The 24,870-nt window shown below is 43.8% G+C and overlaps 1 protein-coding gene across 3 annotated transcripts; it reads right to left on the bottom strand.

The window, feature by feature from the left end:
* Window positions 1-646: 646 nt before the first annotated feature.
* Window positions 647-24,688, bottom strand: katnip (katanin interacting protein). 3 transcript variants are annotated; one of them, XM_008436288.3, is made up of 29 exons: window positions 24,573-24,688; window positions 24,082-24,182; window positions 22,614-22,702; window positions 21,893-22,053; window positions 20,705-20,820; window positions 19,812-19,913; window positions 19,532-19,666; window positions 19,184-19,421; window positions 18,558-18,680; window positions 18,232-18,386; window positions 16,310-16,416; window positions 16,164-16,242; window positions 15,875-16,087; window positions 14,942-15,079; window positions 13,358-14,033; window positions 12,087-12,866; window positions 11,775-11,983; window positions 11,617-11,695; window positions 10,460-10,637; window positions 9,503-9,668; window positions 8,721-8,887; window positions 8,575-8,639; window positions 6,959-7,069; window positions 6,134-6,273; window positions 5,782-5,883; window positions 5,519-5,679; window positions 4,540-4,566; window positions 3,984-4,069; window positions 647-3,225 (listed from the first exon to the last, which is right to left on the bottom strand). In XM_008436288.3, the coding sequence occupies exons 2-29, from the start codon at window positions 24,091-24,093 to the stop codon at window positions 3,167-3,169; spliced, it is 4,674 nt and encodes a 1,557-aa protein (XP_008434510.2). In that variant the 5' UTR covers window positions 24,094-24,182; window positions 24,573-24,688; the 3' UTR covers window positions 647-3,166. The 3 variants fall into 3 exon arrangements, with proteins under 3 accessions (XP_008434510.2, XP_008434511.2, XP_008434512.2); XM_008436289.3 differs by having other exon boundaries at window positions 19,184-19,418; XM_008436290.3 differs by lacking the exon at window positions 4,540-4,566.
* Between the last annotated feature and the right edge of the window lie 182 nt (window positions 24,689-24,870).

Raw genomic sequence — 24,870 nt, 5'->3', positions numbered from 1 at the left:
AAAAAACATAAATTATGTTTTTTAACATGCATTTTATGAATAAATGCAGATTTTAGTCATTTTTCAGGGAATCCACTGAATTTTCACAACAAAACACTAGAATGGAATTTAATTTCCTTTTGAGATCAATAAAATACTTTAGAATGTAAATTAAAATAGCAGAAATAATCTTTAGATAACATCTGGTTGGAAACTGCTTTTTTCTTTTGGCATTATTTTCACTAATTGGCATTTCGTGGATGTTTTTGCTAAAAATGTATTCTTTAAAAATGATGACTACATTTCAGGTCAGGTGACATTAATGGATCTAAATTAGTTTTATTATCTGGACTGATGGGGGAAAATTGTTCTTAAAATTAGAGCAAAACATGTTTTTAAATATGTTGAATAAATACAGGTTTTAGTCATTTTCAGGGAATAAATAGATTTAATTTCCACAACAGCATGAAACTAAAAATGACCAGGAATAGTTTTTAGGTGTCATTTTGTCAGGTTGGAAAATGATTTTTCTTTTTTTTTTTTTTACATTTTCAAAATGAACAAACTTAGTAAAATGTGTTTATTTAGCTGGGTTGGGAGAAAAACGGCTCCTTGGATGAAAAGATTGTAATGTAGAAATAAATCATAACTCGTCAGAAAACATGAATAATTTTAATATTTTATTCATTTAAATAAACCTACACCGAATACACATAATAAAGATTAGAAAAATAAATATTTAAAAACACTAAGAGTCAAATATACAACCATAACCCACAATTAATATACAGAGAAAGATTAATGTTGATGTTGGACATTGAAAACCATAAAACTGCATTTCCTGCACGGTGAGTCTCAGATGGAGGGAGAATATTTCTGAATCTGAAGTTTTCATCTCACACCGTCGGCCATTTTTAAACACAAGAGTCAGATGCAAACATTTGAATTTAATCCAGAGTCACACATACAGACACACTTCTCTTAAACGGCTGAAATTTAAACTCGTTTTTTTACTGGTTTCCCTCTGAATCTCAGCCGATGTTGAACTGGTTCCCCCTGGATCTTCCAGTTAACCCAGTGGTGTCTAAACTTTTTGCCCCGGGGGGCAAAACTGGCAAATTTAAACAACTAGAGAGCCACAAAATTCATTAAATAAAAAAATGCAAAAAGGAGTTTAGTGTGACTTTTTGTTTTGTTTTACCTGTTCAAAAAAACTAAATGTTTATGAAATCTGTTTATTGCACTGCAAAAACACAAAATTTTACTACATGTGTTTGGTTTGGTTTCTAGTACAAATCTTAGTTTTGTCTTATTTCAAGTGTATTTACTTACAAGTAGATCAGCTTGTTTTAAGTAAATAATTCATTAGTACTGATTAAAAAAAGTTCTAGCTCCACTGAAGATTATTTCACTTACTACAAGACAACAATACTTGGTAAAGTTTTGTGTTTTTACAGTGCATTGAAGATCCGAAACATAAAAAAGGCTTCGGACTGTTTTATTAAAAACAGACAATCTCCAATTCTTTTGGTTTTCCAATTGTTTTTTATTTTATTGGCTGTTTTTGATTTGACATCAGCGGCCGAACAAAATCATATGAAGGGCCAAAAACGGCCCATGGGCCACACTTTGGACACCCCTGATTTAATCAGAAGAGTTGAACCTTGGCCGTTTCTGGTTTGTTCCCGAGTTATCTCCATATTTAAGGACTCTGCTCAAATATCCAACCAGGAACTGAACCAGAATGTTGCCGATGGCAACAAAACGCGGGCAAATATTTCAGCAATCGTGTGCTAAAAAGAAAATTAAAACTCCAAACTGTGAATCTAAATCTTGTTTTCACGATGAGGTGAAGTCAGGTTTTCATGATGCCTGGAAACCAAACTCCAAACTCCGGCCCAGGATGAGCCGTATGTAAACTTCTGGCTGCTTTCAGCAGATTCTGGCAGAGGGAATACACTGCAAAAACACTCAATCTTACCAAGATTTTCATCTACTGCAAATACCTTAGTGCACTTAAAATAAGCCAAAAATAACTTACAACTAACTTTCAAGCAACATATAGGAGCTTGTTTAGAGTCAATAATATTTATTTTAAATATTTATAGAATAATCTTGACAGATAAAACAATTAAATCTGCATTTAAAATAAAGTTGAAAACTATTCGGATGAAGTTGTGTGTGAATAAGCTGATGCTTTGTTTCTTTGTTTATTTTAAATATGAGTTGAATAGTTAATTTTATGAATTTGGGGCAAAAATGATAAGTTTATGCTTCTTCTTGCCCCTTTTCTTCATGATTTGTCCACGTTGTTGCAGGAAATATTCATATTTATGAGTGAATGAAATAAAAATGTTATAAAATGAGTTTTAGTCCAAAATCTGCAACAGGCAGATTTTTTTGCTTGTATATTAGTTTTATCTTATTCAAATGAACTAAAATATTTCCCCTAGAAACTGAACAACACTCCGTAACATTTTGTGTTTTTGCAGTGTATTTAATGAAGAAGTACAGGTTTTAGCTGTGATGAATCCATATTTGTGACGTTTTTAACGCTGTATGTTTTGATTTGAGGTAAGTCGATAATATTTGCATATCAGGTTACGTATTTAGAGAAAAATGCTGAAGCTGCACCGAATCCACACAGAGCTGCTGTTAGAAAGGTCACTTATAATCAAGGTCTGATGCCAAGCAGAGAAATAAATATAGATTTTATTTAATTAATCAGTCGATGTTCGCTGTACACACACACTTTGCATAATTTCAGCTTTTTCTATGAATTGGTGACAAATTTAGAAGGTTTTAATTATTCAAGCCACAGTTATAAATCAAAAATGTTTTTTCTAAACTAGCATCCTAACTGGTATTTTCATGCTAATGGCGCTATAAGCTAATGGTTTGGCTCGCAGAGAGTTATTTACATGCCGAAAGTTGCATTAAAATATGCAGCAGCAGCAGCAGCCGGGTTCAGTAATAGGCACTGTAAACGGAGTGAGGCGCCCCCTGCTGGAGGGTTAATGTGAGTTTTCACAGCCGAACACGGAGGAGAAATCCAACCAGAAAGCAGAAATCTGAGTCCAGTGTCCGAGCGTCGCAGTTTGTTCAGTTGCTCACCAGACTGTGGAGGAGAGGCGTCGTCTCCACGTCGCCTCGGCTCAGAGGCTGAGATGAAACGCCACGCTTGTCGTCAGAATCGCCTCTTCCCGTGTTTAACGCCGTCAGTCATGCAGGTTTTGGGCCGGAGAGCTAAAAGGAAGAGGAACGAAGAAGATCAGTTTGATCATTTAACATTCTGCTACTGATGATAATTTGATGCTGATGTGTTAAAAGATTAAATATTTTATTATTCTTATAATAAATTCCCAAGTAAATTTCACAAGATGCTCAGTATTCCTCATTTTAGTTTTTAATTACTTTTCATGGAGAAATTCTCATTAAATTTCTCTCATTCTACTAATTTTATGACTTGTTCTATTACAACTTTATTATAATAGTATTATAACTTTAGTCTCGTATAACAACTTGTTTCTCTTATTTTGAGTTTATTCACATATTTTTACAAATTTTTTCTGACAATATGACTTTACTGTGTTAATTTAACTATTTTTGTATTTCAACTTTATTACGATACAGCTTTTTTCTAATAACATTACAACTTTGTTTTGGTAACATAGCACACTTTATTCTTGCATTAATGACTTTATTGTCATAGAACTTTATTCTCGTCTTACTACATAATTTCTTCAAATATTCTGACTTTTTTCTTGTAATTATGAAATAATAAAATCTTAGCCTGGTCCTGATATTCTGTGGTAAACCTGACCAGAGTCCAAATTAAAAAAAGATGGCCGCCCTGATTGCGCTCCGAGTTATAAAAACCTAAAGAGTTTATTGGTAGAAAAAAATCCTGACATTACAAAAATGTAATCTTCAAAAACCCCAAATTTAATGAATCGCCCACAGTAAGTTGATTAACTATTAATTGATCAGTTTTTGTGAATCACCAGGATCGGCTGTCTGTTTCTTCTTGTTGTGATGAACGATCTGGTTCTCATTGGTCATCTTCACATCCTGGTCCTCCACATGGTTGCTGCAACACACAAGTGAACACATTTATTCCGCGGGACCAGTGGAGAGGAGCAGCAGAGACAGGGAGTCACCACTGGGGGCGCTGCAGTACGGGGAGTCACCACTGGGGGCGCTGCAGTACAGGGAGTCACCACTGGGGGCGCTGCAGTACAGGGAGTCACCACTGGGGGCGCTGCAGTACAGGGAGTCACCACTGGGGGCGCTGCAGTACAGGGAGTCACCACTGGGGGCGCTGCAGTACAGGGAGTCACCACTCGGGGCGCTGCAGTACAGGGAGTCACCACTGGGGGCGCTGCAGTACAGGGAGTCACCACTGGGGGCGCTGCAGTACAGGGAGTCACCACTGGGGGCGCTGCAGTACAGGGAGTCACCACTGGGGGCGCTGCAGTACAGGGAGTCACCACTGGGGGCGCTGCAGTACAGGGAGTCACCACTGGGGGCGCTCACAGCCTTCAGGGCTTTTATACTTACCGTTGTTTGTGTCTGCTGCTTCGGGGGCTGAAGGAGAGAAGAATCATCTATCAATCATTTATGAAAATCGTCTCATCTGGTGTGAAGCGGAAGATTTGTGCTCTGAAAATCTTAAACTAAACATGAATTATTTTGATAAAATAACGCATAAAGCAGCCATTTTTATCAAACATTGTTATTTCTAGGTTTGGCTTTTTAAAAGAATGCATGCAGTTAATTTATTTCAAAGAGAGTGAACAATTTTTATTTTGTTCAATTAAAAAACAAAAAACATTTATTCTCAGCAGCAGGATTTAGGGCCCAGCTGACTAACTTAACTTTGGTTTAATAAAGCAGTTAAAAGCAGATTTGATTTATTGCTGCAGAACGTGAATAATGTCATTGTGACAACACACAGAGCAGTAATTAGTCCAAAACTGTACAAAAAACATAAATATCTTACATTTAAAATAAAAATCTGTGGCAGTTTTAACTTCACTTGGTTCAAATTCTGTAAAATTTATCCTATTAAGAATCTTTTCCAGTCCATTTAATATTAATTAATAATTAGAAGATAATTAGCTGTAAATGTTCTAGCATTCACTACTGTTCATTATTTTCTTATTCCAAAAGTAATTTAATTATTGGCTTATTTGCAACTTTCAATTCATTTATAATATTGTGGAAAAATGGTTTAATGAAAACTGCAGCAGATTATCCAATTAATCGCTTAATCATCAGAAAAACGGATTGTTAGAAAAAAATCTAGATAATCCGTTACTAGAAAAATTATTAGTTGCAGCTCCAGATCTTTCATTTCAAAATCTAAAATTCTTGTCGTACGAATTATAAAAATAATCCATTTTGCTTCAGAGTCATATTTAATCCGGTCTGGAGGCCCGAACGGCTCTTCGGGTTGCACCGGTTGCTGGTCTCGGTGTTAGCGGGGGTGTATGTGTATATTTGAGCTAGTGGAAGCTCCTGCGTGTGGATCAGCCACCTGATGACGGTGCTCCTCTCGCGCTGCGCCACGCAGGCGTCGTCGGTGAACAGGACGGTGTGGTACGGCACCGAGGGGTCACAGGTCGGCAGGATGCCTCTGGTGGCCTGGCTCACGCAGTCCAGGACGCCGTTATACACCAGGAGGTCATCCACCAGCAGCTACACACACACACACACACACACACACACACACACACACACACACACAGAGTTGTGAGCAGGAAACCAAACACACCCTGCAGCAGATGCAGAGCTACTGACCCCGAACTCCTTGACGCCCCTCTGAGGCGTCTTGGAGTAGTTCCACAGCTTGATCATGGACACGGTCACAGGCTGATCGAAGATCACGTAAACACGGTTCACCTGCAGGGAAAACACACAGACCAGAAGCTTACATACAATCAGGCCGGGCCGTTTTCATGGCACATTTCAGTAACAAGGCAGCTCAAAGTGATTTCCATGTAAAAACAGAATGTGCCTTTTTATCCACTAATCTCTGTCTGATTTAAGGTCAGACGTGAGGATAACAGGTGTATGTAAACTTGTGGTTTCCCCTGCATGTTCTCGGTTTATCTGGTCTGAATGGGTTTCCTCGGTACACCGGGCCCCTCACCGTTCCTGGGAGAACCGGGGCCAACCACATGTGCCTGCCGTCCTGCGTGTCGTTGACGCCGTCGATCAGTTTGTCGGGAGTCCGGACGTCGCCGCTCACGTTGTCCAGGATGTTCACGCTGTCGGGAAAAGCTGCGATGTCTGACGCAAACGCAACGTCAGGGATCAATGAGACAAGTCCAGCAGGGAAGCTAAAGCTAAACTACACCCGCAACGCTGCTTTGAGCTGGTCTGTCAGAAAAACACCAGGATGGAATACATTCATATTTGTGGTTGGGAAAAACGTCCCGTTTACATCCGGACGTTCGGCGCATGCGCACAACGCCGGAGGGCAACAAGACGGTTCTTTTACTACTCGTTTCCATCGGCAGCCGCACTGGACCGGAGATGAATGCGTCACAGCAGAGGGAAAACGACACCGAAACACCGTGAAGAGCAACTCAAAACACCGAAACACCGTGAAGAGCAACTCAAAACACCGAAACACCGTGAAGAGCAACTCAAAACACCGAAACACCGTGAAGAGCAACTCAAAACGCTTTCTGCGTCGGCTGCGCAGAACCGTTGCCATAGCAACTGACTGGGTCAAAATTAACAACGAACCTCCCTCTCCCTGGCTGTTTTTTAAAGTAAATTTTTTTTTTCCTGAACTTGTTACCAAGCTTTCGTAGTGTTGACAATTAACAGTAAAGCACTGCGTCACTTTTTTTATTGTATAAATCCCGCGTACATTTAATATTTACCGCGTTATGCTGACAGCTAAACGCGACGCTAGTCGTCGTGTTCGGAGAGCAGTTTGCGGACGTGACGTCACAGGAAAGGATACTGTTGTCCGTGAGGTGGATCTTCTGGTGGTTCCGGTTGTAGAACTCCAGTCCGTTCAGGCCGATGTAGTACGGGTCTCCCCAGGTGGTCAGCAGCTGCAGCTGGAAGATGACTGGGTGGCGACGAGTCAAAGAAAATACAACATGGCGGCACCGCAGAACCGGGCCGGGGATTCCCGAACTCAAGATAAAATAACATCACAAGCTGCGTTTCGAAAATAAATTCCTCTCATGGAAACACGGCAATTTAAAAAAATTGTTGCAAAGATGAGGTGTTATTTTTTGTTGTTTTTTTTTAGCCTAAATTGGTTTATTAAAAAAAAGAAGCAGTTTTTTTTCTTCTCTTTCCGGTTGGTTAACAATAAAGTAATCAATCTCATTAATTATTGCGATAAACAATAATGTTGTTTTGAGACCATTTTTAAGGAATATATTGATGCTGCAGAAAAAGCAAGTTCACCTTCTCAAAGACAAAATTTTATTTTGTAAAAAAAAAAAAACAAATAAAAAAAACATACAATTGGTTATAAAGTCGATGTAAACAAATATCTGCCCTTTAATATACATTAATCATGGCGCTCGTTATCCTAAATTAACATGCGATTAATCGATTATTGTGACATGTTGTCTGCGTTTGCAGAATGTTTTGTTCATGCTTGTTTTGTTGATTGTAGGTCTTTGCTTCAGTTTTTTGTGGTTGCAGCATCTTTTGTTTTTTTTTTTGCGTTTGTCTCTGCAGCACATTTTGCAGCTGCCAGCCATCGGATCACTGTTTCTTTAAATTCTCCTTCTCAGCTGTTCTTCCTTTTGTCCGAGTAAGCTACTTTTAATAACTGCATAATATTGTTTTTCTTCTGTTGTAAACTGGCTCTGACTGTACAGGATGTGAAAACAGAAAACCTTCCACAATGACCTCCAGCTCTGCTGACGCTTGGAGCCAAACATCAGCGGTAAATAAAGCAGTCGTTGAATGTTTCCGGCCGGTCGAAGCTGCTGGTTCTGGATCAGCTGGGATTGACTGAATGGTTTCATTGCACTCACTGAGTATTGATCAGTTAAAGTCCAGCGGGTCCGATCAATCTGGCCCAGAGAGCCTCACTGCCTCCAGTTTCCTTTCAGAAACCAATTTTCTTTCCCAGCAGATCTTAAATCAAACTTTTTTGTAAATATAAACACATTAATATCGCAAACTATTTTATTTTTTTCATCTTTACCTGCTCAACATTAAACCGAAACACAATATTTTATTTAAATGAGCAAAAATAACCAGATTCCTGTAGAAACCAGATCTGACCAGTTTAAAAAATGCTATCCTAAAGATCTTTTTCTTTCTTATTGTTTTCTTTTTTTCATGAGTTTTAATGAAATTAAAAGCAAAACTGTGGCTGATAAAGATGAATTCTTTGTGTTGCACGTTACATTTTCGTCTTTAGGGAGATTTTATTTCATCTGAATGTTTTTAAACTCAGAGTGAACATAAAGGATCTTCCGTGGATGAACTGGAGCTAGCAGCTTTTGTGATGCTAGCAACACAAACTGTTAGCATAAGATGCTAACGTTAAAAAGTGAAGTTTGTGTTTTAAATTATGAGTGAAATCCTGTTTTTCAGGAAGGATACAGCCACAAGGCATGATGGGAGCCTCGTAGTCCATGCTGGGCTGCTCTGGCCTCTTCGAACTTCCTCTGAAAATGAACGAAACCAGAAATGAGTCGATGCCGTTTTAGTTCTTCTGGCTTTGGCGAGCGCTGCGCTGTGCTGCGTGCCTCTGGGCGTCGTCGTGGCGCCAGGTGTCAGCGGGAGGCTGCAGGTAATCCACAAACAGAATCTCCTGGGCGAAGTCGAAGTGGCAGTTACCCGGTCCTTTCCGGACCAGGAACCCGTCCGGCGGGGAGATGGCCACCTCGTCCAAGAACAGATGAAGGACTTTCACCTGAATCAGAAACAGACGCACCAGGTTACCAGATCCATCAGAGATCCGATTGGTCCAAACGGTCCGAACAGAACCACTCGGTACCAGACTGCAGGTTTACTGACACCCGTCTGCTTGTGAAGCTGATAGTTACATACTTAACAATAAATAAAGCATGAACTATTTTTTAATTAAACGAATAATCAGTTTTTCGTTTCTGAAGGAAAGAAGTTTTAAATCACAGCAAATCCAAAACTTAGAGAATTCTTCATATTTTTAAAGAAAGAAAAACCTTCCTGCTTATTCTCACACTAACAGGGTTTTGTGTTTCTCTATATATTGTGTTGTTGTCTTGTGCAGTTTTAACCTGTTTTTAAAATACCTTTAAATAAATCTGACATTTTGTCAGATTTATTTAAATCTTACACTTAATATTATTTATTTAAATCTAAATAAATAATATTTAAGTCTTAAGATTTAAATAAATCTGACATTTTGTTATATTAAGTGTCTTGATCTACATCGAACATCTGTTCTGTTGGGCCACACATAGTCAGTCAAGGGGCCACAAATGGCCCCCGGGCCGCACTTTGGACACCGTTGGTGTCCATCAGCGCAGCAGAGAGCGCCTCTCACCCCTCTGTAGGAGTCCTCAGACGACTTGTTGTAGTTCCAGACGCGCAGCCCGGCGACGGCCTGATGCCTGCTGAAGGCGACGCTCAGGGTGTGAGAAACTCCAGGTGAGAACGGAATCAGCCACATGTGGACGTCGTCAGTGGTGATGTTATGGCCGTCGATGAGCCTGGAGGGAGAGGACACGATGACGGCTGGACCCGACGGAGCCGACCGACCCGACGGCACCGACCCAAATGGTACCGACCCGACGGCACCGACCCAAATGGTACCAACCCGACGGCACCGACCCAAATGGTACCAACCCGACGGCACCGACCCGACGGAGCCGACCGACCCGACGGCACCGACCCAAACGGTACCAGCCCAAATGGAACCGACCCAACGGAACCGATCCAAACAACAACAACCATTTGGGGTACTGACCCAAATGGTACCGACCCAAATGGAACCGATCCAAACAACAACAACTCAAACGGAACCGACCCAAACGGTACCGACCCTACGGAACCGATCCGATTGTCTCACTTCTGGTTTCCATCTGACTCTCATGTGAATTTTGAGCAAACTTTCAAAATGTTCCAAAACAGAAAAGGTGAATTTATCTCGCTCTTCGGTTGCCTAGCAACAACCTGCTGGGTGATTTCACCACTTTGCCTCATAACTGCTGAAAAATACAAAACAAAATGGAGAAAAAAAAATGTGCAGAAAACAGGAAAGGCTGTATGTCAGATATTTAAAACAAAAAACTAATCAATAATTATCGATATCGACTGATATGAGACCCTCGTATCATGATGTCATATTGTCCACCTGAGCTCAGAGCCACGGCTGGAGGGGAAAGTCTCTCTCTCTCCTTTAGCTCCTTTTCTCTTAAAAACATTTTGGTGAAACTCATATTTTAAATTTTGCCTTTTCTAAATCGATTCTTCATAAACAGAAGTAAACAGAAACGCGTACTTATCAAGCGTGCGCGAGTCGTGTTGGTACTCCGGCAGGTCGTTGAGGTCTCGCGGTGACGCCGCCATCATGGCGAGGTCCAGAGGTAAACTCTCCCCGTCCTTCCCCACCACCTCCAGCCCCGTCAGGCCCATGTAGTGGGAATCGCCCCAAGTCGCCGTCATCTCCAGTCTGAGGCCTGGAGCAGCAGGAAGAGGAAAAATCACAGCAGGAAGCAGAAACATCACAACAGGAAGCAGAAACATCACAGCAGGAAGTAGAAACATCAAACAGGAAGCAGAAACATCAAACAGGAAGCAGAAACATCACAACAGGAAGCAGAAACATCACAACAGGAAGCAGAAACATCACAAAAGGAAGCAGAAACATCACAGCAGGAAGTAGAAACATCAAACAGGAAGCAGAAACATCACAACAAGAAGCAGAAACATCACAACAGGAAGCAGAAACATCACAAAAGGAAGCAGAAACATCACAGCAGGAAGCAGACACATCACAGCGGGAAGCAGGAAGCAGAAACATCACAGCAGGAAGTAGAAACATCACAGCAGGAAGTAGAAACATCACAGCAGGAAGTAGAAACATCACAACAGGAAGCAGAAACATCACAGCAGGAAGCAGAAACATCACAACAGGAAGCAGAAACATCACAACAGGAAGCAGAAACATCACAACGGGAAGCAGAAACATCACAACAGGAAGCAGAAACATCACAACAGGAAGCAGAAACATCACAACAGGAAGCAGAAACATCACAGCAGGAAGCAGAAACATCACAGCAGGAAGTAGAAACATCACAACAGGAAGCAGAAACATCACAACAGGAAGCAGAAACATCACAGCAGGAAGCAGAAACATCACAACAGGAAGTAGAAACTTCACAACAGGAAGCAGAAACATCACAACAGGAAGCAGAAACATCACAACAGGAAGCAGAAACATCACAACAGGAAGCAGAAACACATCCTGAGGGTTAGTTTCTACATCCAGGTCAAAGTTCAGCACTGGGCTTCACTTCCGTGGCGCTCAGGCATCACCTGTTCTAACAAAAGCTCTGAAACATTCATGCTAGAGTATAGAAACCCAAAAGTGCCATGAATCACCGGTTTGACCAAGCATTCTGGGACTCGTTTTTCAGAGGAAATGATGAGACTCACACTTCCCAGTGAAGATCCCCGGAACGTTCTGCATGTTTTCCTCTGGCTGGTTCATCGCAGCGCTGAGCTGAAGCTGCAGCTAATAAAACATTAAAACACATGAATGAAAGCAGAACGGAAGGGAAACGGGTCTGTTTGGTGATGAAGGCCGTACGCACTGCGAGGTCTTCCTCTCTGAAGCCGGCCTGGGTGAAAGGTCGCTCGTCCCCCTCTCCGTCGGCGGTGCGCGGCCGCTGCAGCTCTTCCTCACACGCCGACCCGTCGGGTCGCTCGTCTTCGCCCAGAAACGTCTCGTCGTAGCGAGACATGGCCTCCAAGATGGCGTCGTCCGTGGTGAAGAGGATGGTGTCCCCGAACTGGTCCAGGTCTGAAACGGCAGCAGAGAGGAGGGACCCGGACGGTCCCGACCCGGTTAGCATGTTAGCAGGCAGTCCTGATGGTCGGCGATCCTTCGCTGCGCTGTGTCGTACCTCCGGACAGCGTTCCCGACGCCTTGGCGATCTCGCCCCTGAAGATGCAGCGGCCGTCCAGCAGCATCTCCACCTCCCTGGCGCCGCGGAACGAGTGGATGCGCGACTTGTTGTAGTTCCAGACCCGGATCATGGCGATCTGGTGCGGAGCGGCGAAGTCCAGGAAGACGGAGTGGCGGCGGCCCGGCGTGAACGGCGCCAGCCACAGGTGCATGTCGTCCTGCGTGCGGTTCACGCCGTCCACCAGGTTGGCCGCCACGCGCGGGTCTTTCCCGTACGCCGGAAGCACGTTGATGTCCGGAGGGTCGGCGCTGATGGCGGCGGGGCGCAGTGGCTCGCCGCTGGCGCTGAACACCTCCAGGCCGTTGAGGCCCACGTAATGGCGGTCGCCCCAGGTGGACCGGATGTTGAGAACCAGCCGCCGGCCCTGAGGCAGAACCGGGATCTCAAAGTCGTCGTCTCGCTCCGCGGCTGGGTCGTCGTCCGGGCCGTCGCTCTGCGGCGCCGCGCTGACGGAGGACGGCGGGGTTCTAAGGGTCGTGGCGGGGGTCACGGGGAGCGAGGGGGGGCCGCGACCCCAGCGCTGGAGGAACTCGTCGAAGACGTCGCCTTCGAAGGCCATGTTGGAGATGCGGCCGCGCTGGCACTGGTTGAACTTGGTGAGCGAGTCCCAGGACTCCATCAGGGAGTCGTCCTGCTGGCTGTGGCAACGGGACCGGCCGGCGCCGGCGCCGGCGCCGCTGGCCCGCCGGGCGGCGCCGACCAGAGACACAGGCTCATCTGAGGAGCAGATAAAACATCACAGGCTGAGGTGGAGCGTCTGGAACCGTCCTCCCTGTTCACAACTTTAAAGGGGCAGAACTGAGCTTTCCTGCCACATGGCGGCCATTTTAAAGCTCCACCAGGTAACTGTTACCTTCAGTCGTTATAAAACGCTAAAAATATCAAATGTGACTTAAAAGACATTAAATTTCTGATTTAACTCCTTGAAACCACCCAGGCGTTTATCAGCTGAGTGGTTGCCATGGAGATGAATCAGAGCTGCGCTGCCGTTGGTTTCTGATGGGGAAAAACATTAAAACATGATGGAAAGATGAAAACAAGTTGATTTTACACGACACTGTCCCTTTAAAATGGTGAGAACCCGGTTTGGTAATAACCTGGTTTATTACCAAACCGGGTTATTACCAAACCCGGTTTGGTAATAAATGTCTCAGCATCTGGATCCACAGAAACAGAAAAGCCTTTAGTCTGTATGCAGGACTTCCTACCGGCTGCCAGGTGGCGCTGCTCCTCCGTCTGCCTGAAGGAGCTGCGGCGCCCGCTGACGGGCCGCTCCGCCTGCAGCTCCTCCAGCAGGTCGCAGCTCGGGTCCAGGGAGCGCTGCCCGCCGTTCATCGGCCCGTCCGCCCCTCTGCACACGCGGCCCGGGTTACAGGGCAGCTCCGGCAGCATGGAGGAGGAGGACGGCTTGGTTTCCGTGGAGAGCTGCGGCACCAGCCAGCGGGGCCGCTCCCTGCCGGCCTCACAGCCCTCCGGAGCGGCCCGGTTCGGCGGCTGCAGCCACTGGGGGGCGACCCGGCAGGCGGACGGCTGCGTGGTGACCGTCAGCTGCATGGGCGCCGCCTGATCCGCGGAGGCGGAGCGGTCCAGGGCGCTCCTCTGGGCAGACGGACGGCGAGCGGCGATGGGCGGGAGCGGAGCGTCTACTGTAGTAGTCCTGTCCGTCGGGTCGGGCAGAACCGCACGATGCCGCTGTGCGCTGCCGCCCTCCCCGGCCTGCAGGGGGCGCCCCGCAGGGCCGGCGCTGGACAACAGGAAGGCCTTCAGGTCGACGGTGGAGCCGTAGTCGAAGACCTGGTTCCCGCAGCCCTTCTCCAGCTCGCCGTCAAACACCAGCGAGCTGTTCAGGTACAGACGGATGTGGCGCGCGCCGACGTCCAGGTCCTGCAGGACAAACGGCGCTTACTGAGAGACAGCTAACAGCTCACGATTAATCTACTATTCACGATTAATCGATTGATGAAACGGTGGTCAACTGGTTTAGCAATCGATTAATCGTGGTTCTTAATAGTGACAGTTCATCAAGTGTTGTTGCATCTCATGCAATAAAATGTTTGTTTTCTTATTTAAAAGGAACTGCATTATTTGCTTAATATCGTATAAATAAAATTAACAAAAAATCTGCTGTTTTCTTATCTGATTGATAATTGATTCTGACAATCGATTAATCGGCTGAGCGAAGCTGCAGCTGCAGCCAGACGAAGATCAAAGTGAAGTTAAAATTTTACACTTTTGGGCCAAAAAGTTTGAACACCTCTGTTCTAAAGTATCGACAGGTAGGTTGTGGTTAAATAGAAAATGCACGCCACACTTTTCAGATTTGTTAATGAGTAATTTGATGGCTCTCTGCTCCACTCCATGTTGGTGTTTATCCAGATAAAATCCTTTACGGTTTGTGGCGGCAGGAAGATCTGAGCACTTCCCAGCTAACTGTTGCTAGCTGCAGGTTCGCAGCGGCAGCAGGCGGAGCGACCCCAGAGCCGCTGAACCCAATCTGCACTCCAGAAACTCCCTGCAGCCTGAACAGTCTTACCTCTCATGGTGGTTCTGGGCGCATCTGAGAGGCTCCAGGAACGTAATTTTAACGGTTCTAAGAACAGCAGCGGCTCTGAGGAGCAGAACCAACGCTAGGCTAATCCTCTGAGGTAATCCCGCTCTGCCCCACATCCAGACCGACTGGCAGCTCCACCAGCCACTGCTGGGGCTGGACTGACGCGGCGCAGCTAAACCGGGTTCAGCGGGAAATCTGTGAACCGGGTCGGGGTTCTGATGGAGTACTTATGTTTTCGTACAGTTAGGCTTCTGTTGTAGTTCCAGATCTTAATGGAGGAGATGCCGAAGTCCAGAGCGCGCTCCGTGTTCCTGAGGATGAAGTAGAGCTGGATGGGCGGGTGGAAGGGACACGTCCACATGTGGCGCCCCCTGGTGGTCTGACCAACCAGCAACAGGAGAAAAAAACATGAAAAAGAAAAAATCTGTTGATTTTCACACAACAAGCCGTTCAAATATAACTATTGTTAACATTGTTACAACCGACAGCACCGCTAAATACAACAATATTTTAATAATTACAATTTTTTTTAATTTAATAATGATAATACATAATAAAACTTATTTTATCATTCATGTATTTATTATTATTATTATTAAATGTAATCAAAAATTATTTTCACATTTCATATCATTTAAAAATAATTATATTTATTATGTGCAAGTGAATCTAAATTATTTTTATATCTAATAATAATGAAGTACTTAATATCATTGTTACATTTATTATAATAAAGTTTAATCTAAATAACTATTATTCTTAATGATAATAAATCTTTATTTTGTTATATTCATCATGTTAAAGTTTAATGTAAATAATTGTTACATTTAATAATCATTATATTTTAATATTACTACAACTACTATTAATATTAATTAGAATAAATGTAATCTAAATATTGGTTATATTTAAGAAGAGCTATTATTATTATTATTATTATTATTATTATTATTATTATTATTATTATATAATATAGTTATGTATAATAAAATGAAAGTGAAGCTGCTCTTTTCTCTGGTTGGGTTTTTACATAATAATAAAACTGATTCATTAAATAACTGAATGTTTGTCTCTGTGTTTCAGTGTAAACATCGACCATCTCAGCGTTTCCTGGCTGTAAAAGTGAAGGTTTGACTCACAGCTCTATAGATTTTAGCAACCAGAACGGACCCACCTTGACCTTCCCGTTGACCAGCGCCGCCAGGTTCCCCGGGTGGTCGGCGTTCCTGATGTCGATGTCGTGCGGCGACACGAACAGCTTCCTGTTTCTGCGGCAGAAGAACTGCATCTCCGTCAGGCCGACCTGCAGCGCGTTGCCCCAGTTGGACAGGATCTCCATGGTAACGTACAGCGCGGGGGGGACGTCTGCCGGCGGCGGCGGCTCTCTCTGCAACGCCGACAGAGCCGGTCACATCAGGCAGAGCGGATCGGTTCCGGTCCGGCAGCGCGTGCCGCTGACTCACCGGCTGCTTGGAGAGGTCTGGGTTCTGGCCGGGTTCTGCTTCCAGCTGCTCCAGGGCCTTTAGGAGCCTCTGCCGCTGCCTGCACAGAATCACAGAGGTGAGGCTGGGCTCGGCGCCCCGCAGGAAGCCGGCGGCGTGAGACGGACCTGGGGGCCAGCAGGGTGATCCTCTGCATCGCCACGGAGACGCCGTTCTCATCCTTCCCATGACCACCAGGGGGCTTCACGCCGTTGACCTCCTGGTGACCCTGAACCTGAAGGAGAGGAGAGTCAGCAGAACCCCACTTCCTATGCAACATGGTGATAAATCACTGGATGGGGGGACGATTAATTATCGATTAACAGTTTATTAGCTTAAAATTAGCTCCATCTGCTAGCAGGGCGGCTAACTCGTCTTCAGTGGGAGGAAGCTGCTCCACCCCAGCGCTGGGAACTAACCAGATTAATTAATCAATTTTTTGTAAATCATTTTTCCATAACTCTTGACCTTGGTGTTTGTATTTTTTGGTTGAATATCTTATACTGTTAGGCGACAGTAGTTGTTTGGTGGGTAGGTTTTATTTTATTTTTTCCTTTTCCTTGTAGGAATTGTGTATTTTATATATTTTTGTATATAATGAGAAAACACTAAATTTAGCTCCAAACTATAAACTACGTAAAAACGTCTGCTTAGACGTTCTTTACATGTTGCAGTTTGGCCGCCATCCAGCAGAGGGCGCCACTGGTCGTCCTGAGCGGAGTCGGCGACAGAAACAAAGATGGCGGACGGCATTTCAGGACGGGAAAGAGAAAAGCTCCAAACAGTCCGGTGTGGGATAAAGAATAACTTTCTGCTGTTCTGTTTGTAAATACAAACTCCTCCAGTTGTGACTTTCTTACACTTATATGTTGTTCAGTATATTTTGCATGATAAGTGACTAATGCATAGATTACATGATGATTATCATTAATTGAATTGAACATGATTGTATATAATTACAAAGATGAAGTGAAATATATTTAAGTGCAAGACATGATTTATTTGAACAGAGGAAGTCTTTTATTTTGAAGAATGCTTCAGTATCTGGTTCCGTTTTGTCGCCATCTTGCTTTGTTGATATTTGGTTGCTTTGGTTACGAACAGCTTTCGCCGTTTTTCTCCTCAAAAAAACAAAACAAAAACTGAACAGAAAGGTTCAGTAAAAGACATTCGAGCCTCCGTCCTGTTTAAAGAAGCTTTCACTCCGTAACTCCTCCAGTTTCACCTTCTAATGGCGCTTCGTTCATGTCGGAGCTCCGTTTACGTCTCGATCACATGCGACGCGAAGGCGCCAGAGAAAATGAAACATGATGCAAAGTTGATTTTTAGGGCTTTATTGAGTTGATGCTTTTCATGGAGAAAAGTTTAAACTTTCCTTCAAGAGCAACAACAGCCTGTGTTCATAGGGAAGTACGTTGTTCATATATTATTTTATTTTTCTCTTCAGCTACTTTAGAGGTTCGTGTTTTGTTATATGTTTTTAAATATGTCTAAATATTTCCTGTTTATTCAAGCAGTATTTAATGCAGCCGACTCAAAATAATGTTAACATTTCTTTTTGTTTATTTTTGTTAAATTCAACATATGATGAAAAAATTAGCAATTTGTTATGGAAATAAGAAAATTACTGCCTATCAATTAATTATTAGTCGATTGATAAGATCTGTCAACTTTATATTAATTTATTGATCAACAACTTGCATCCATAGTTTCTATTTGATGGTGGAGGGTTGACGCCCTGCTGTGTGTGTGTGTCTGTCAGTCAGTGTGTGTGTGTCTGTCAGTGTGTGTGTCAGTGTGTGTGTGTCAGTGTGTGTGTGTCTGTCAGTGTGTGTGTGTGTGTGTGTCTGTCAGTGTGTGTGTGTCTGTCAGTGTGTGTCTGTCAGTGTGTGTGTCTGTCTGTCAGTCAGTGTGTGTGTGTCTGTCAGTCAGTGTGTGTGTGTCTGTCAGTGTGTGTGTGTCAGTGTGTGTGTGTGTCTGTCAGTGTGTCTGTCTGTCAGTGTGTGTCTGTCAGTGTGTGTATGTCTGTCAGTGTGTGTGTGTCTCAGACCGTGCTGCGGCTGCAGGCGCCGGCTCTCTGCCCAGGGCTGCAGTTCTCCCTCTGCATGGCGTCCCGGACGCTGCAGAAAACCTGGGCCGGGTCTCGCTCCTCAGCTGAAGCCTTCCTGGCTGCTGACAGCGGCCGCTCTGTGCGGCTCCTCGGCCCTGAAACACACAAACCAGCCATTAATGCAACGTCATCCAAACTTTACCCCCACATTTTATAATGGAGTAGAACAGCAGCAGCTTCACACGAAAAGTTCCCAAAGTGTTAATAACACATATAAAACCATAATAAACAACAGTCTAAATGTAAGGTCATGTTAAAGCTCTCACTCTGTCCGTCCCAGCCTGGAGGCCTGTCCAACGTTTTGCTCTTCACCAACAGAGGCCTGCTGGGAACAAACGAGTCGCTGCTTTCTCTCCTCCTCGCAGACAGAGAACGCTCAACCTTACGCCCTAAGAAAGATCAACATATTTCAGAATAAAAGCAGAAGCGTCATTTATTTCCACCTTCAAAAAACTGATCCAACAGCCGAAAAGTGTTATTATGGTCATAATGTTCACAGTTTAAATGATTTATCTGCTCAGTTTTTCCCACGGAGCAGAGTGTGTGTGTGTGTGTGTGTGTGTGTGTGTGTGTGTCTGGCGGCGCCTTTTATCTTCTGTCATTACAACTTTACCATCGCATTGCTATGACCTTTTTCTCTCATTTCAACTTTTCTCATATATTACTTTATTCTTTTTGTTTTATATTTTTTCTGTATTTTGACTTTTGCTTCACATTATTTTGACTTTTTTCCCTGTAATATTAATTTATTCTAGTTCTCCGTCATACCGGTGAGTCGGTCGGTTCTTGTTTTTAAAAATCCCTCCAGGTTTCTGTTGAACGGATGGATCATCCCTAAAGCCTCATTAGAGCCCAAACTGGACCCAGTCGGGTTCCTCTCAGCTGCAGCTACCTTTATGCGAGGGTCCAAAGTCCAGCACAATGAGGTCGGCGGGGTCGAAGGCGCCGCTGGGCTCGCTCTTCCGTGAGCTGCTGGAGGATTTGGAGAGCGGCAGGCCGAGCTCATCCAGGCTCTCGGTGCTCTCCTCCCTCTCCATCTGCTCCTCGATCCACTCCTCGTCCGACTCCTCCCCCGCCGAGCCGCGGCTGCTCCGCCGCATGCTGACCTCCAGGCTCCGACGCAAAACCTGCTTCACCGCCGCAGACGTTGGGCTGAACATCAGAGCGCTCAAGCGTGCAAGCAAGCAGCGCTGCAGCTGAACTGTCTGAAAACACGAACCAAATTCAGACGGTTCCTCACCTTCACCTCCTCCAGGCTGAGGAGAACCTTCTCGCTGTGCTCCGGGTCGGCCGGGCCGCCCTGGACCTCCGGCCTGCAGCTGAAGGAGCGCTGAAGCTTGGAGGAATCTCTACATGGCGAGCGCTGGCTGCAGCTCTGCACACAACACCAGGGATGGAGGAAAGACGGGAAAATGGAGGAGATGGAGATGCTAATGAGGACAGACAGTTGCATCCGAGGCGCAGCCCTCCTCTAAATAAAACCACCCACACGACGCCGTCACTGGGAATCTCCCCTCTACCTCCATGTCCACGCTTTCATACGGCTCGAAATCCTCAGAGTAGCGAAAATCAGGGGAGAGTTTGACTCTGAGGCCGTCCTCTGTCCGGATCTCAACAGATTCCTGCATGAAGAGGAGATGAGCGTCTGAACAGCCGGAGAGAAACCAGAGACGCTGAAACTTCTGTCAGTTCTTCACTGAGTGAAGGAAAAGTTTTAATAAAATATTCACCAGAAACAAACCTGCAGATTTTATTCAAGTTTCATAAATTCATTATTGAAAGAAAATGATTTGGAAAAAAGTTTCTTCTGCCTGATTTTTGTTATTTTGTAATATTTTTCACTTTTTGTCTTTAAAACACTAAAATTTCCTCATAATTTTATACTTTATAATTATTTTACACTAAAAGCCTGATGGTTTGATTAGTCACTCGTTTGAGTCGTTAATACCTTTTATTTTTTTGGCTCCTCTACTCACCTGGATTTGAGTTTTGGATTTTGCACCAGGGTTAAAATAGTTTGAACTTTTTCATACTTTGGTTCATTTTCAGGCGCAGAATTTTAAAAATCCAAAGTCTTGTACTGTGATTACCTGCATTAAGTAACGGACTCAACAGAAGACGCCATTTTCTAAAAAACATATTAACCGTTGAACAACCAGCTGACTGGAGTTTTACTACGGCCGTAATCTGCCAACAAACGACGTTATTTCACATCAGTTTGAAAGGCTAATCAATAGATTCTTAAACTAAAACCAACATCTACAGCTTCAGTATGTTTTAGTTTCATAAACATACATTATGGTTCCAGTGAGTCATAGGTTCTCCTCATTATTAGTTCAGTTAAAATGCTTTCTCTCTCTCAGGTTTGGTTATGCGGTTAGCGTTAGTGACCTGCAGTGACCTTGGGTCGTACCTGCACCCATTCCTTCCTGCGGACCCGCTCCGGCGCCGTCTGACTCCTCTTCCGGCTCGTCTCAGATCCCAGAATCCCGCTGCGCTCGGCTAGCTGGTGGGCGCTCCTGCAGACGTCTGCAGATGAGTCAGATCACGGCAGAGAGGAAGGAGTGTGTGTGACTTCATCCACAGAGAACAGGAAACACTAACGCAGACGGCCGTCAGCGCAGAGACGGCGGAGCAGAAGGAAACGAAAAGCTGTCACTATCGGTGATTCACCGTCCGGCGCTCGGACCGGGCAGCCGTCAGATCCTGGACCGTATGCTGCAGGACGGCAGCAACATGACGTTCAGACGCCTCGTCCTCACCGTCTGCAGCTGACTAGTTATTGATTCATCAATTATTCTGGTGATTCATCAGGTAAAAATTGTCACAATCTGCAGATTTTTCATTTAATCTTTGTATACATTGGAAACTAAGGCAACACTTTATTTGAAGGGGTGAGAATAAGACTGACATGACATAACATCCGTCATGAACATAAAGTCTTTATGAATGTCTGACTGTGGCCATGAAGTGTCGTTCGGTAAATAATGACACTTTTAATGCAAAGTTGCATTAAAAGTGTCATTAAAAATGCCAGCTTTGTAAATTATGATAATTTAATGCAAAGTTGGCATTTATAATGACACTTAAACCGAATGACACTTCATGACAACTGTCATAAACATTCATAAAGATTTATTTATGTTCATGACAGGAGTTATGTCAGTTTTATGCTCACCCCTTCAATTAGAGCGTTACTGAAACCAATATATTGATAATTATATAATAATGCTAGTTAGCCTTCTCAAAGACCAATAAACTTTAACTTTGTTAAAAAATAAAAACTCCACTGGACCTGGAAGACATTTTAAATATGCAAAATAAAACTGACCCAGTTCTGCTGGTTCTGTCAGAAAGATTTGGACCAGAACTCCAGAAAACTAGTGAGAAGCTTCTGGAAGGAAACCCAAAACGTTTGACCCCAGGAGCTGAGAGCAAACGGCACAAACTAAAGCAAACCTTAGAAAATCTCTCCTTTCTGTGTCATTTAGCAGACAGGAATGATTCGGGTGACGAAAAGGACAGCAGTCTGTTTATAAATCTATTTCCACCACATAGAAAACGTAAATGACCTTTGACCCTCCTGTTAAAGCAGCGGTACCTGCGGCCCGCTGGTCCGGCAGAGAGCAGGCGGTTCTGGAAGCCTGGCTGTTCCTCCGACTCGCCTCGGCGTTCGCTCCATTAAAGTAAATGGAAAAGCCTTCCTCCAGCCGCTCCAGCTCCACCTCCCGCCGACCTTTGACCCTGAGGCGCCTCAGAGCTCTGGTCAGGAAAACAACTTCAACTTTAGGTAATTGCAGTGACAGATATATAAAATAAGCAAAGTTTTGAATTCAAACCCCAACAGCAAAGAAGTTTACAGTTTTAAATCTGTTCCCCAGGTTGATTATTCTAACAGCAAAAGTTCCAGTTTTGGACTTTTGTATGTAAAAACAAACAGAAAACGGCGATAAAGGAGTTAAAATTTATAAGGAATTAAAAGCTACATAATTAACTAAATTAAATTCTGGCTCTGAAAACAATTCAACATGTTTCTGCAGCAGAACCTGCAGAAACATTCATGCACAGTAATGAAAAAATCTAAATAATTAATAAAAATAACATATAAATCTAAATTAGATTTATAAATAATTTCTTGTTATACTTGTTAAAAAATATTTTAGATTTATATTTTATAAAAAAAATTCATTATATATATTTATGCACATTTTTTCTGGAGGAATTATTTTGCTAGCTGCTGTATTTTCATACGTTCACATTCATGCATCCATCCGAAGAGAGGAAACAACCAACAGTCACGAGAAATCCAAGTCAAACTTCACCTGTTTTTCTGCTGGAGGCCGATTAAATATTCATCCAGAGTTTCATCCGCAGCAGAGGCCGACTCCTCCTCTCGGCTCGCTTTCCTCCCCTTTAAACACAACCAAGGAAACTATTCACCCTAATTCACTCATTCATATTCACCATACAGGTTAGATCAGGTTATCTGCAGACTCCTGCTGAATGACTGGATGATGACTACAGAGAGAATCTCACAGGAAGAGCAGAAAGAATGTGTTACAGCGCTAAAAGTTTTATGGCTTTAATTTGGTTATTTTAATGCACTAAATATTTATAAACATTCATGCATGCAGACGAGTCAGCAACATCAACACAGAAGCATTAAGAAAGGAAAGAAAGTCCTAATAAAGCAGAAGCAGGAAGTGCTGAATCACACCAAAGCACAAACATGAGTGGAGGTTGAAGCTGCTTCCTGTGGTGAACCCAGAATAAAACTCTAAACCGTCACAAAGACGTTTTTATCACATTACAACCAAACCTGGAGGGGTTTTGTTCAGATTTAATGCATTTAAAGCACAGCCTGAAGATGAAGGAAAATGATACTCAGTTTGTAATTTTTCAGACAAATTAAAACCAGAAAGTGTGGCAGGTCATTATTTTCCGTCAGGGCCGGCCCAAGCCTTTTTGGGCCCCAAAACCCAGCATGTTAGCATCAGATGCTTTATCATTTCTAAGCTCCTCTGTGTGTGCAACATACCTGCTATCATTAGCATCGTCTGTATTTAGCTTACATCATCTCAGGGCTATTGTAGATTTAAATTTTAACCTTACAGGAGTAGCAAAATAAAAACACAATTATCTGAATTTTGAAATGCAGAGTGGTATTTAAGTGTTATTTTCAATATTTGAAAGTAACATCAGCTGATAAACTCTAAGTTTACAGAAAACACATTTAGAATCTTATGTTTCCCCAGCAGGCAGCTGCATCAACAGGGAGAAATTCACCATTATTTCTGGAACAAGAACAATGTGGAAATGGTTCTTCCATGTATAATCGCACTTAGTTTGTATGATTCAATGTTATTTTAAACATTTATACGTTTATTTTCTCATGCTACACTGGTGCTCTCGGGGGGCCCCCTGGTGGTGTGGAGGCCCTAAGCAGCCGCTTAACCTGCATATGAATTGGGCCGGCCCTGCTGCAACATGTTAAAGGTGTATTATTACATTTTTACTACATATTTGACATCATAACAGTCACCTGAAAGCCACGCTGTGTGATTCTTACAACCATAATACATGACAATGGAAATAAATCAAAGGTCTTACTCAGTTTCTATTGGGCTAATAGTTAGAGCATCTGAAGCGTCAGGAGCAGAGCAGAGAGCAGAAGGAAGAAATCAGGGGTTAGTGATAGAGAACAGATAACCAGGCATGCATCAGTGCATTGATCCCCTGTTGGATCACAGAGAATGAGGAGTGATAATCTAAAACCCGGCCAGCAGTCACCTGGTTATCCATGGTGTCCTGCAGCTGCCGGAGGATCCCGCATCCTGCCAGCCGGAGATCATGGAGGTTTCTGTGATAACCGGAGCTCAGTCTGGTTCTCCCTGCAGGAGGACACAGGATAAACCTGTATTCAACCTGAACGTAACGGTTTAATGCGGGAGGCGTCGATGCTGCTCCGCTAGCATCAACACATCTGGTCAGCCCGACCCTGACCGAGCATTTCCCCACAGCTGGCGGCTCATGACGCGTTTTCACCATGAATAAAACCCCGTTTATTTACAAATACAGCTAAGCTTTTTTCTTTTTGTTCACCGGGTTTCGTTTATTACACGTTAAATCTGACAGGCGAGGTTAAAAGCTGTTAGCAAGCAGCTAGCGCTGCAGCTAATAACAACCTGAACGGCTGAGGAGTTTAACACCCAACAAAATGTTCATGAAAACACCCAAATAAACTTTAACGTTCCCGCTCTGATAAACATAGAAGTACTTACAGGATACAGAAAGCCTGACTTTATCCGTCAAAGAAATACCGAGCTTTTTATTTTTATTTTTTTTTCACGTCTCGTGTGTTGGTCGGTTACCAGGAGAGATTTCAGCCAATCAGAGGAGCCGCATCAGCGTTGGACACGCCCACCGACCCTCCCGGCGCCAACCGGGTTCATATCTATGGATGGATGGATGGATGGATGGGTGGGTGGATGGATGGATGCTGCACACCTCTACACCTCTCAACCATCCAACCGCGTTTCATCCATCCATCCATCCATCCATCCATCCATCCGTCCATCC

Source organism: Poecilia reticulata, chromosome 19, assembly GCF_904066995.2.
Source record: "Poecilia reticulata chromosome 19, P_reticulata-male-v2, whole genome shotgun sequence".
In the NCBI taxonomy this organism is placed as follows: domain Eukaryota; kingdom Metazoa; phylum Chordata; class Actinopteri; order Cyprinodontiformes; family Poeciliidae; genus Poecilia; species Poecilia reticulata.
This window is presented reverse-complemented; position numbering and strand designations above follow the sequence as displayed.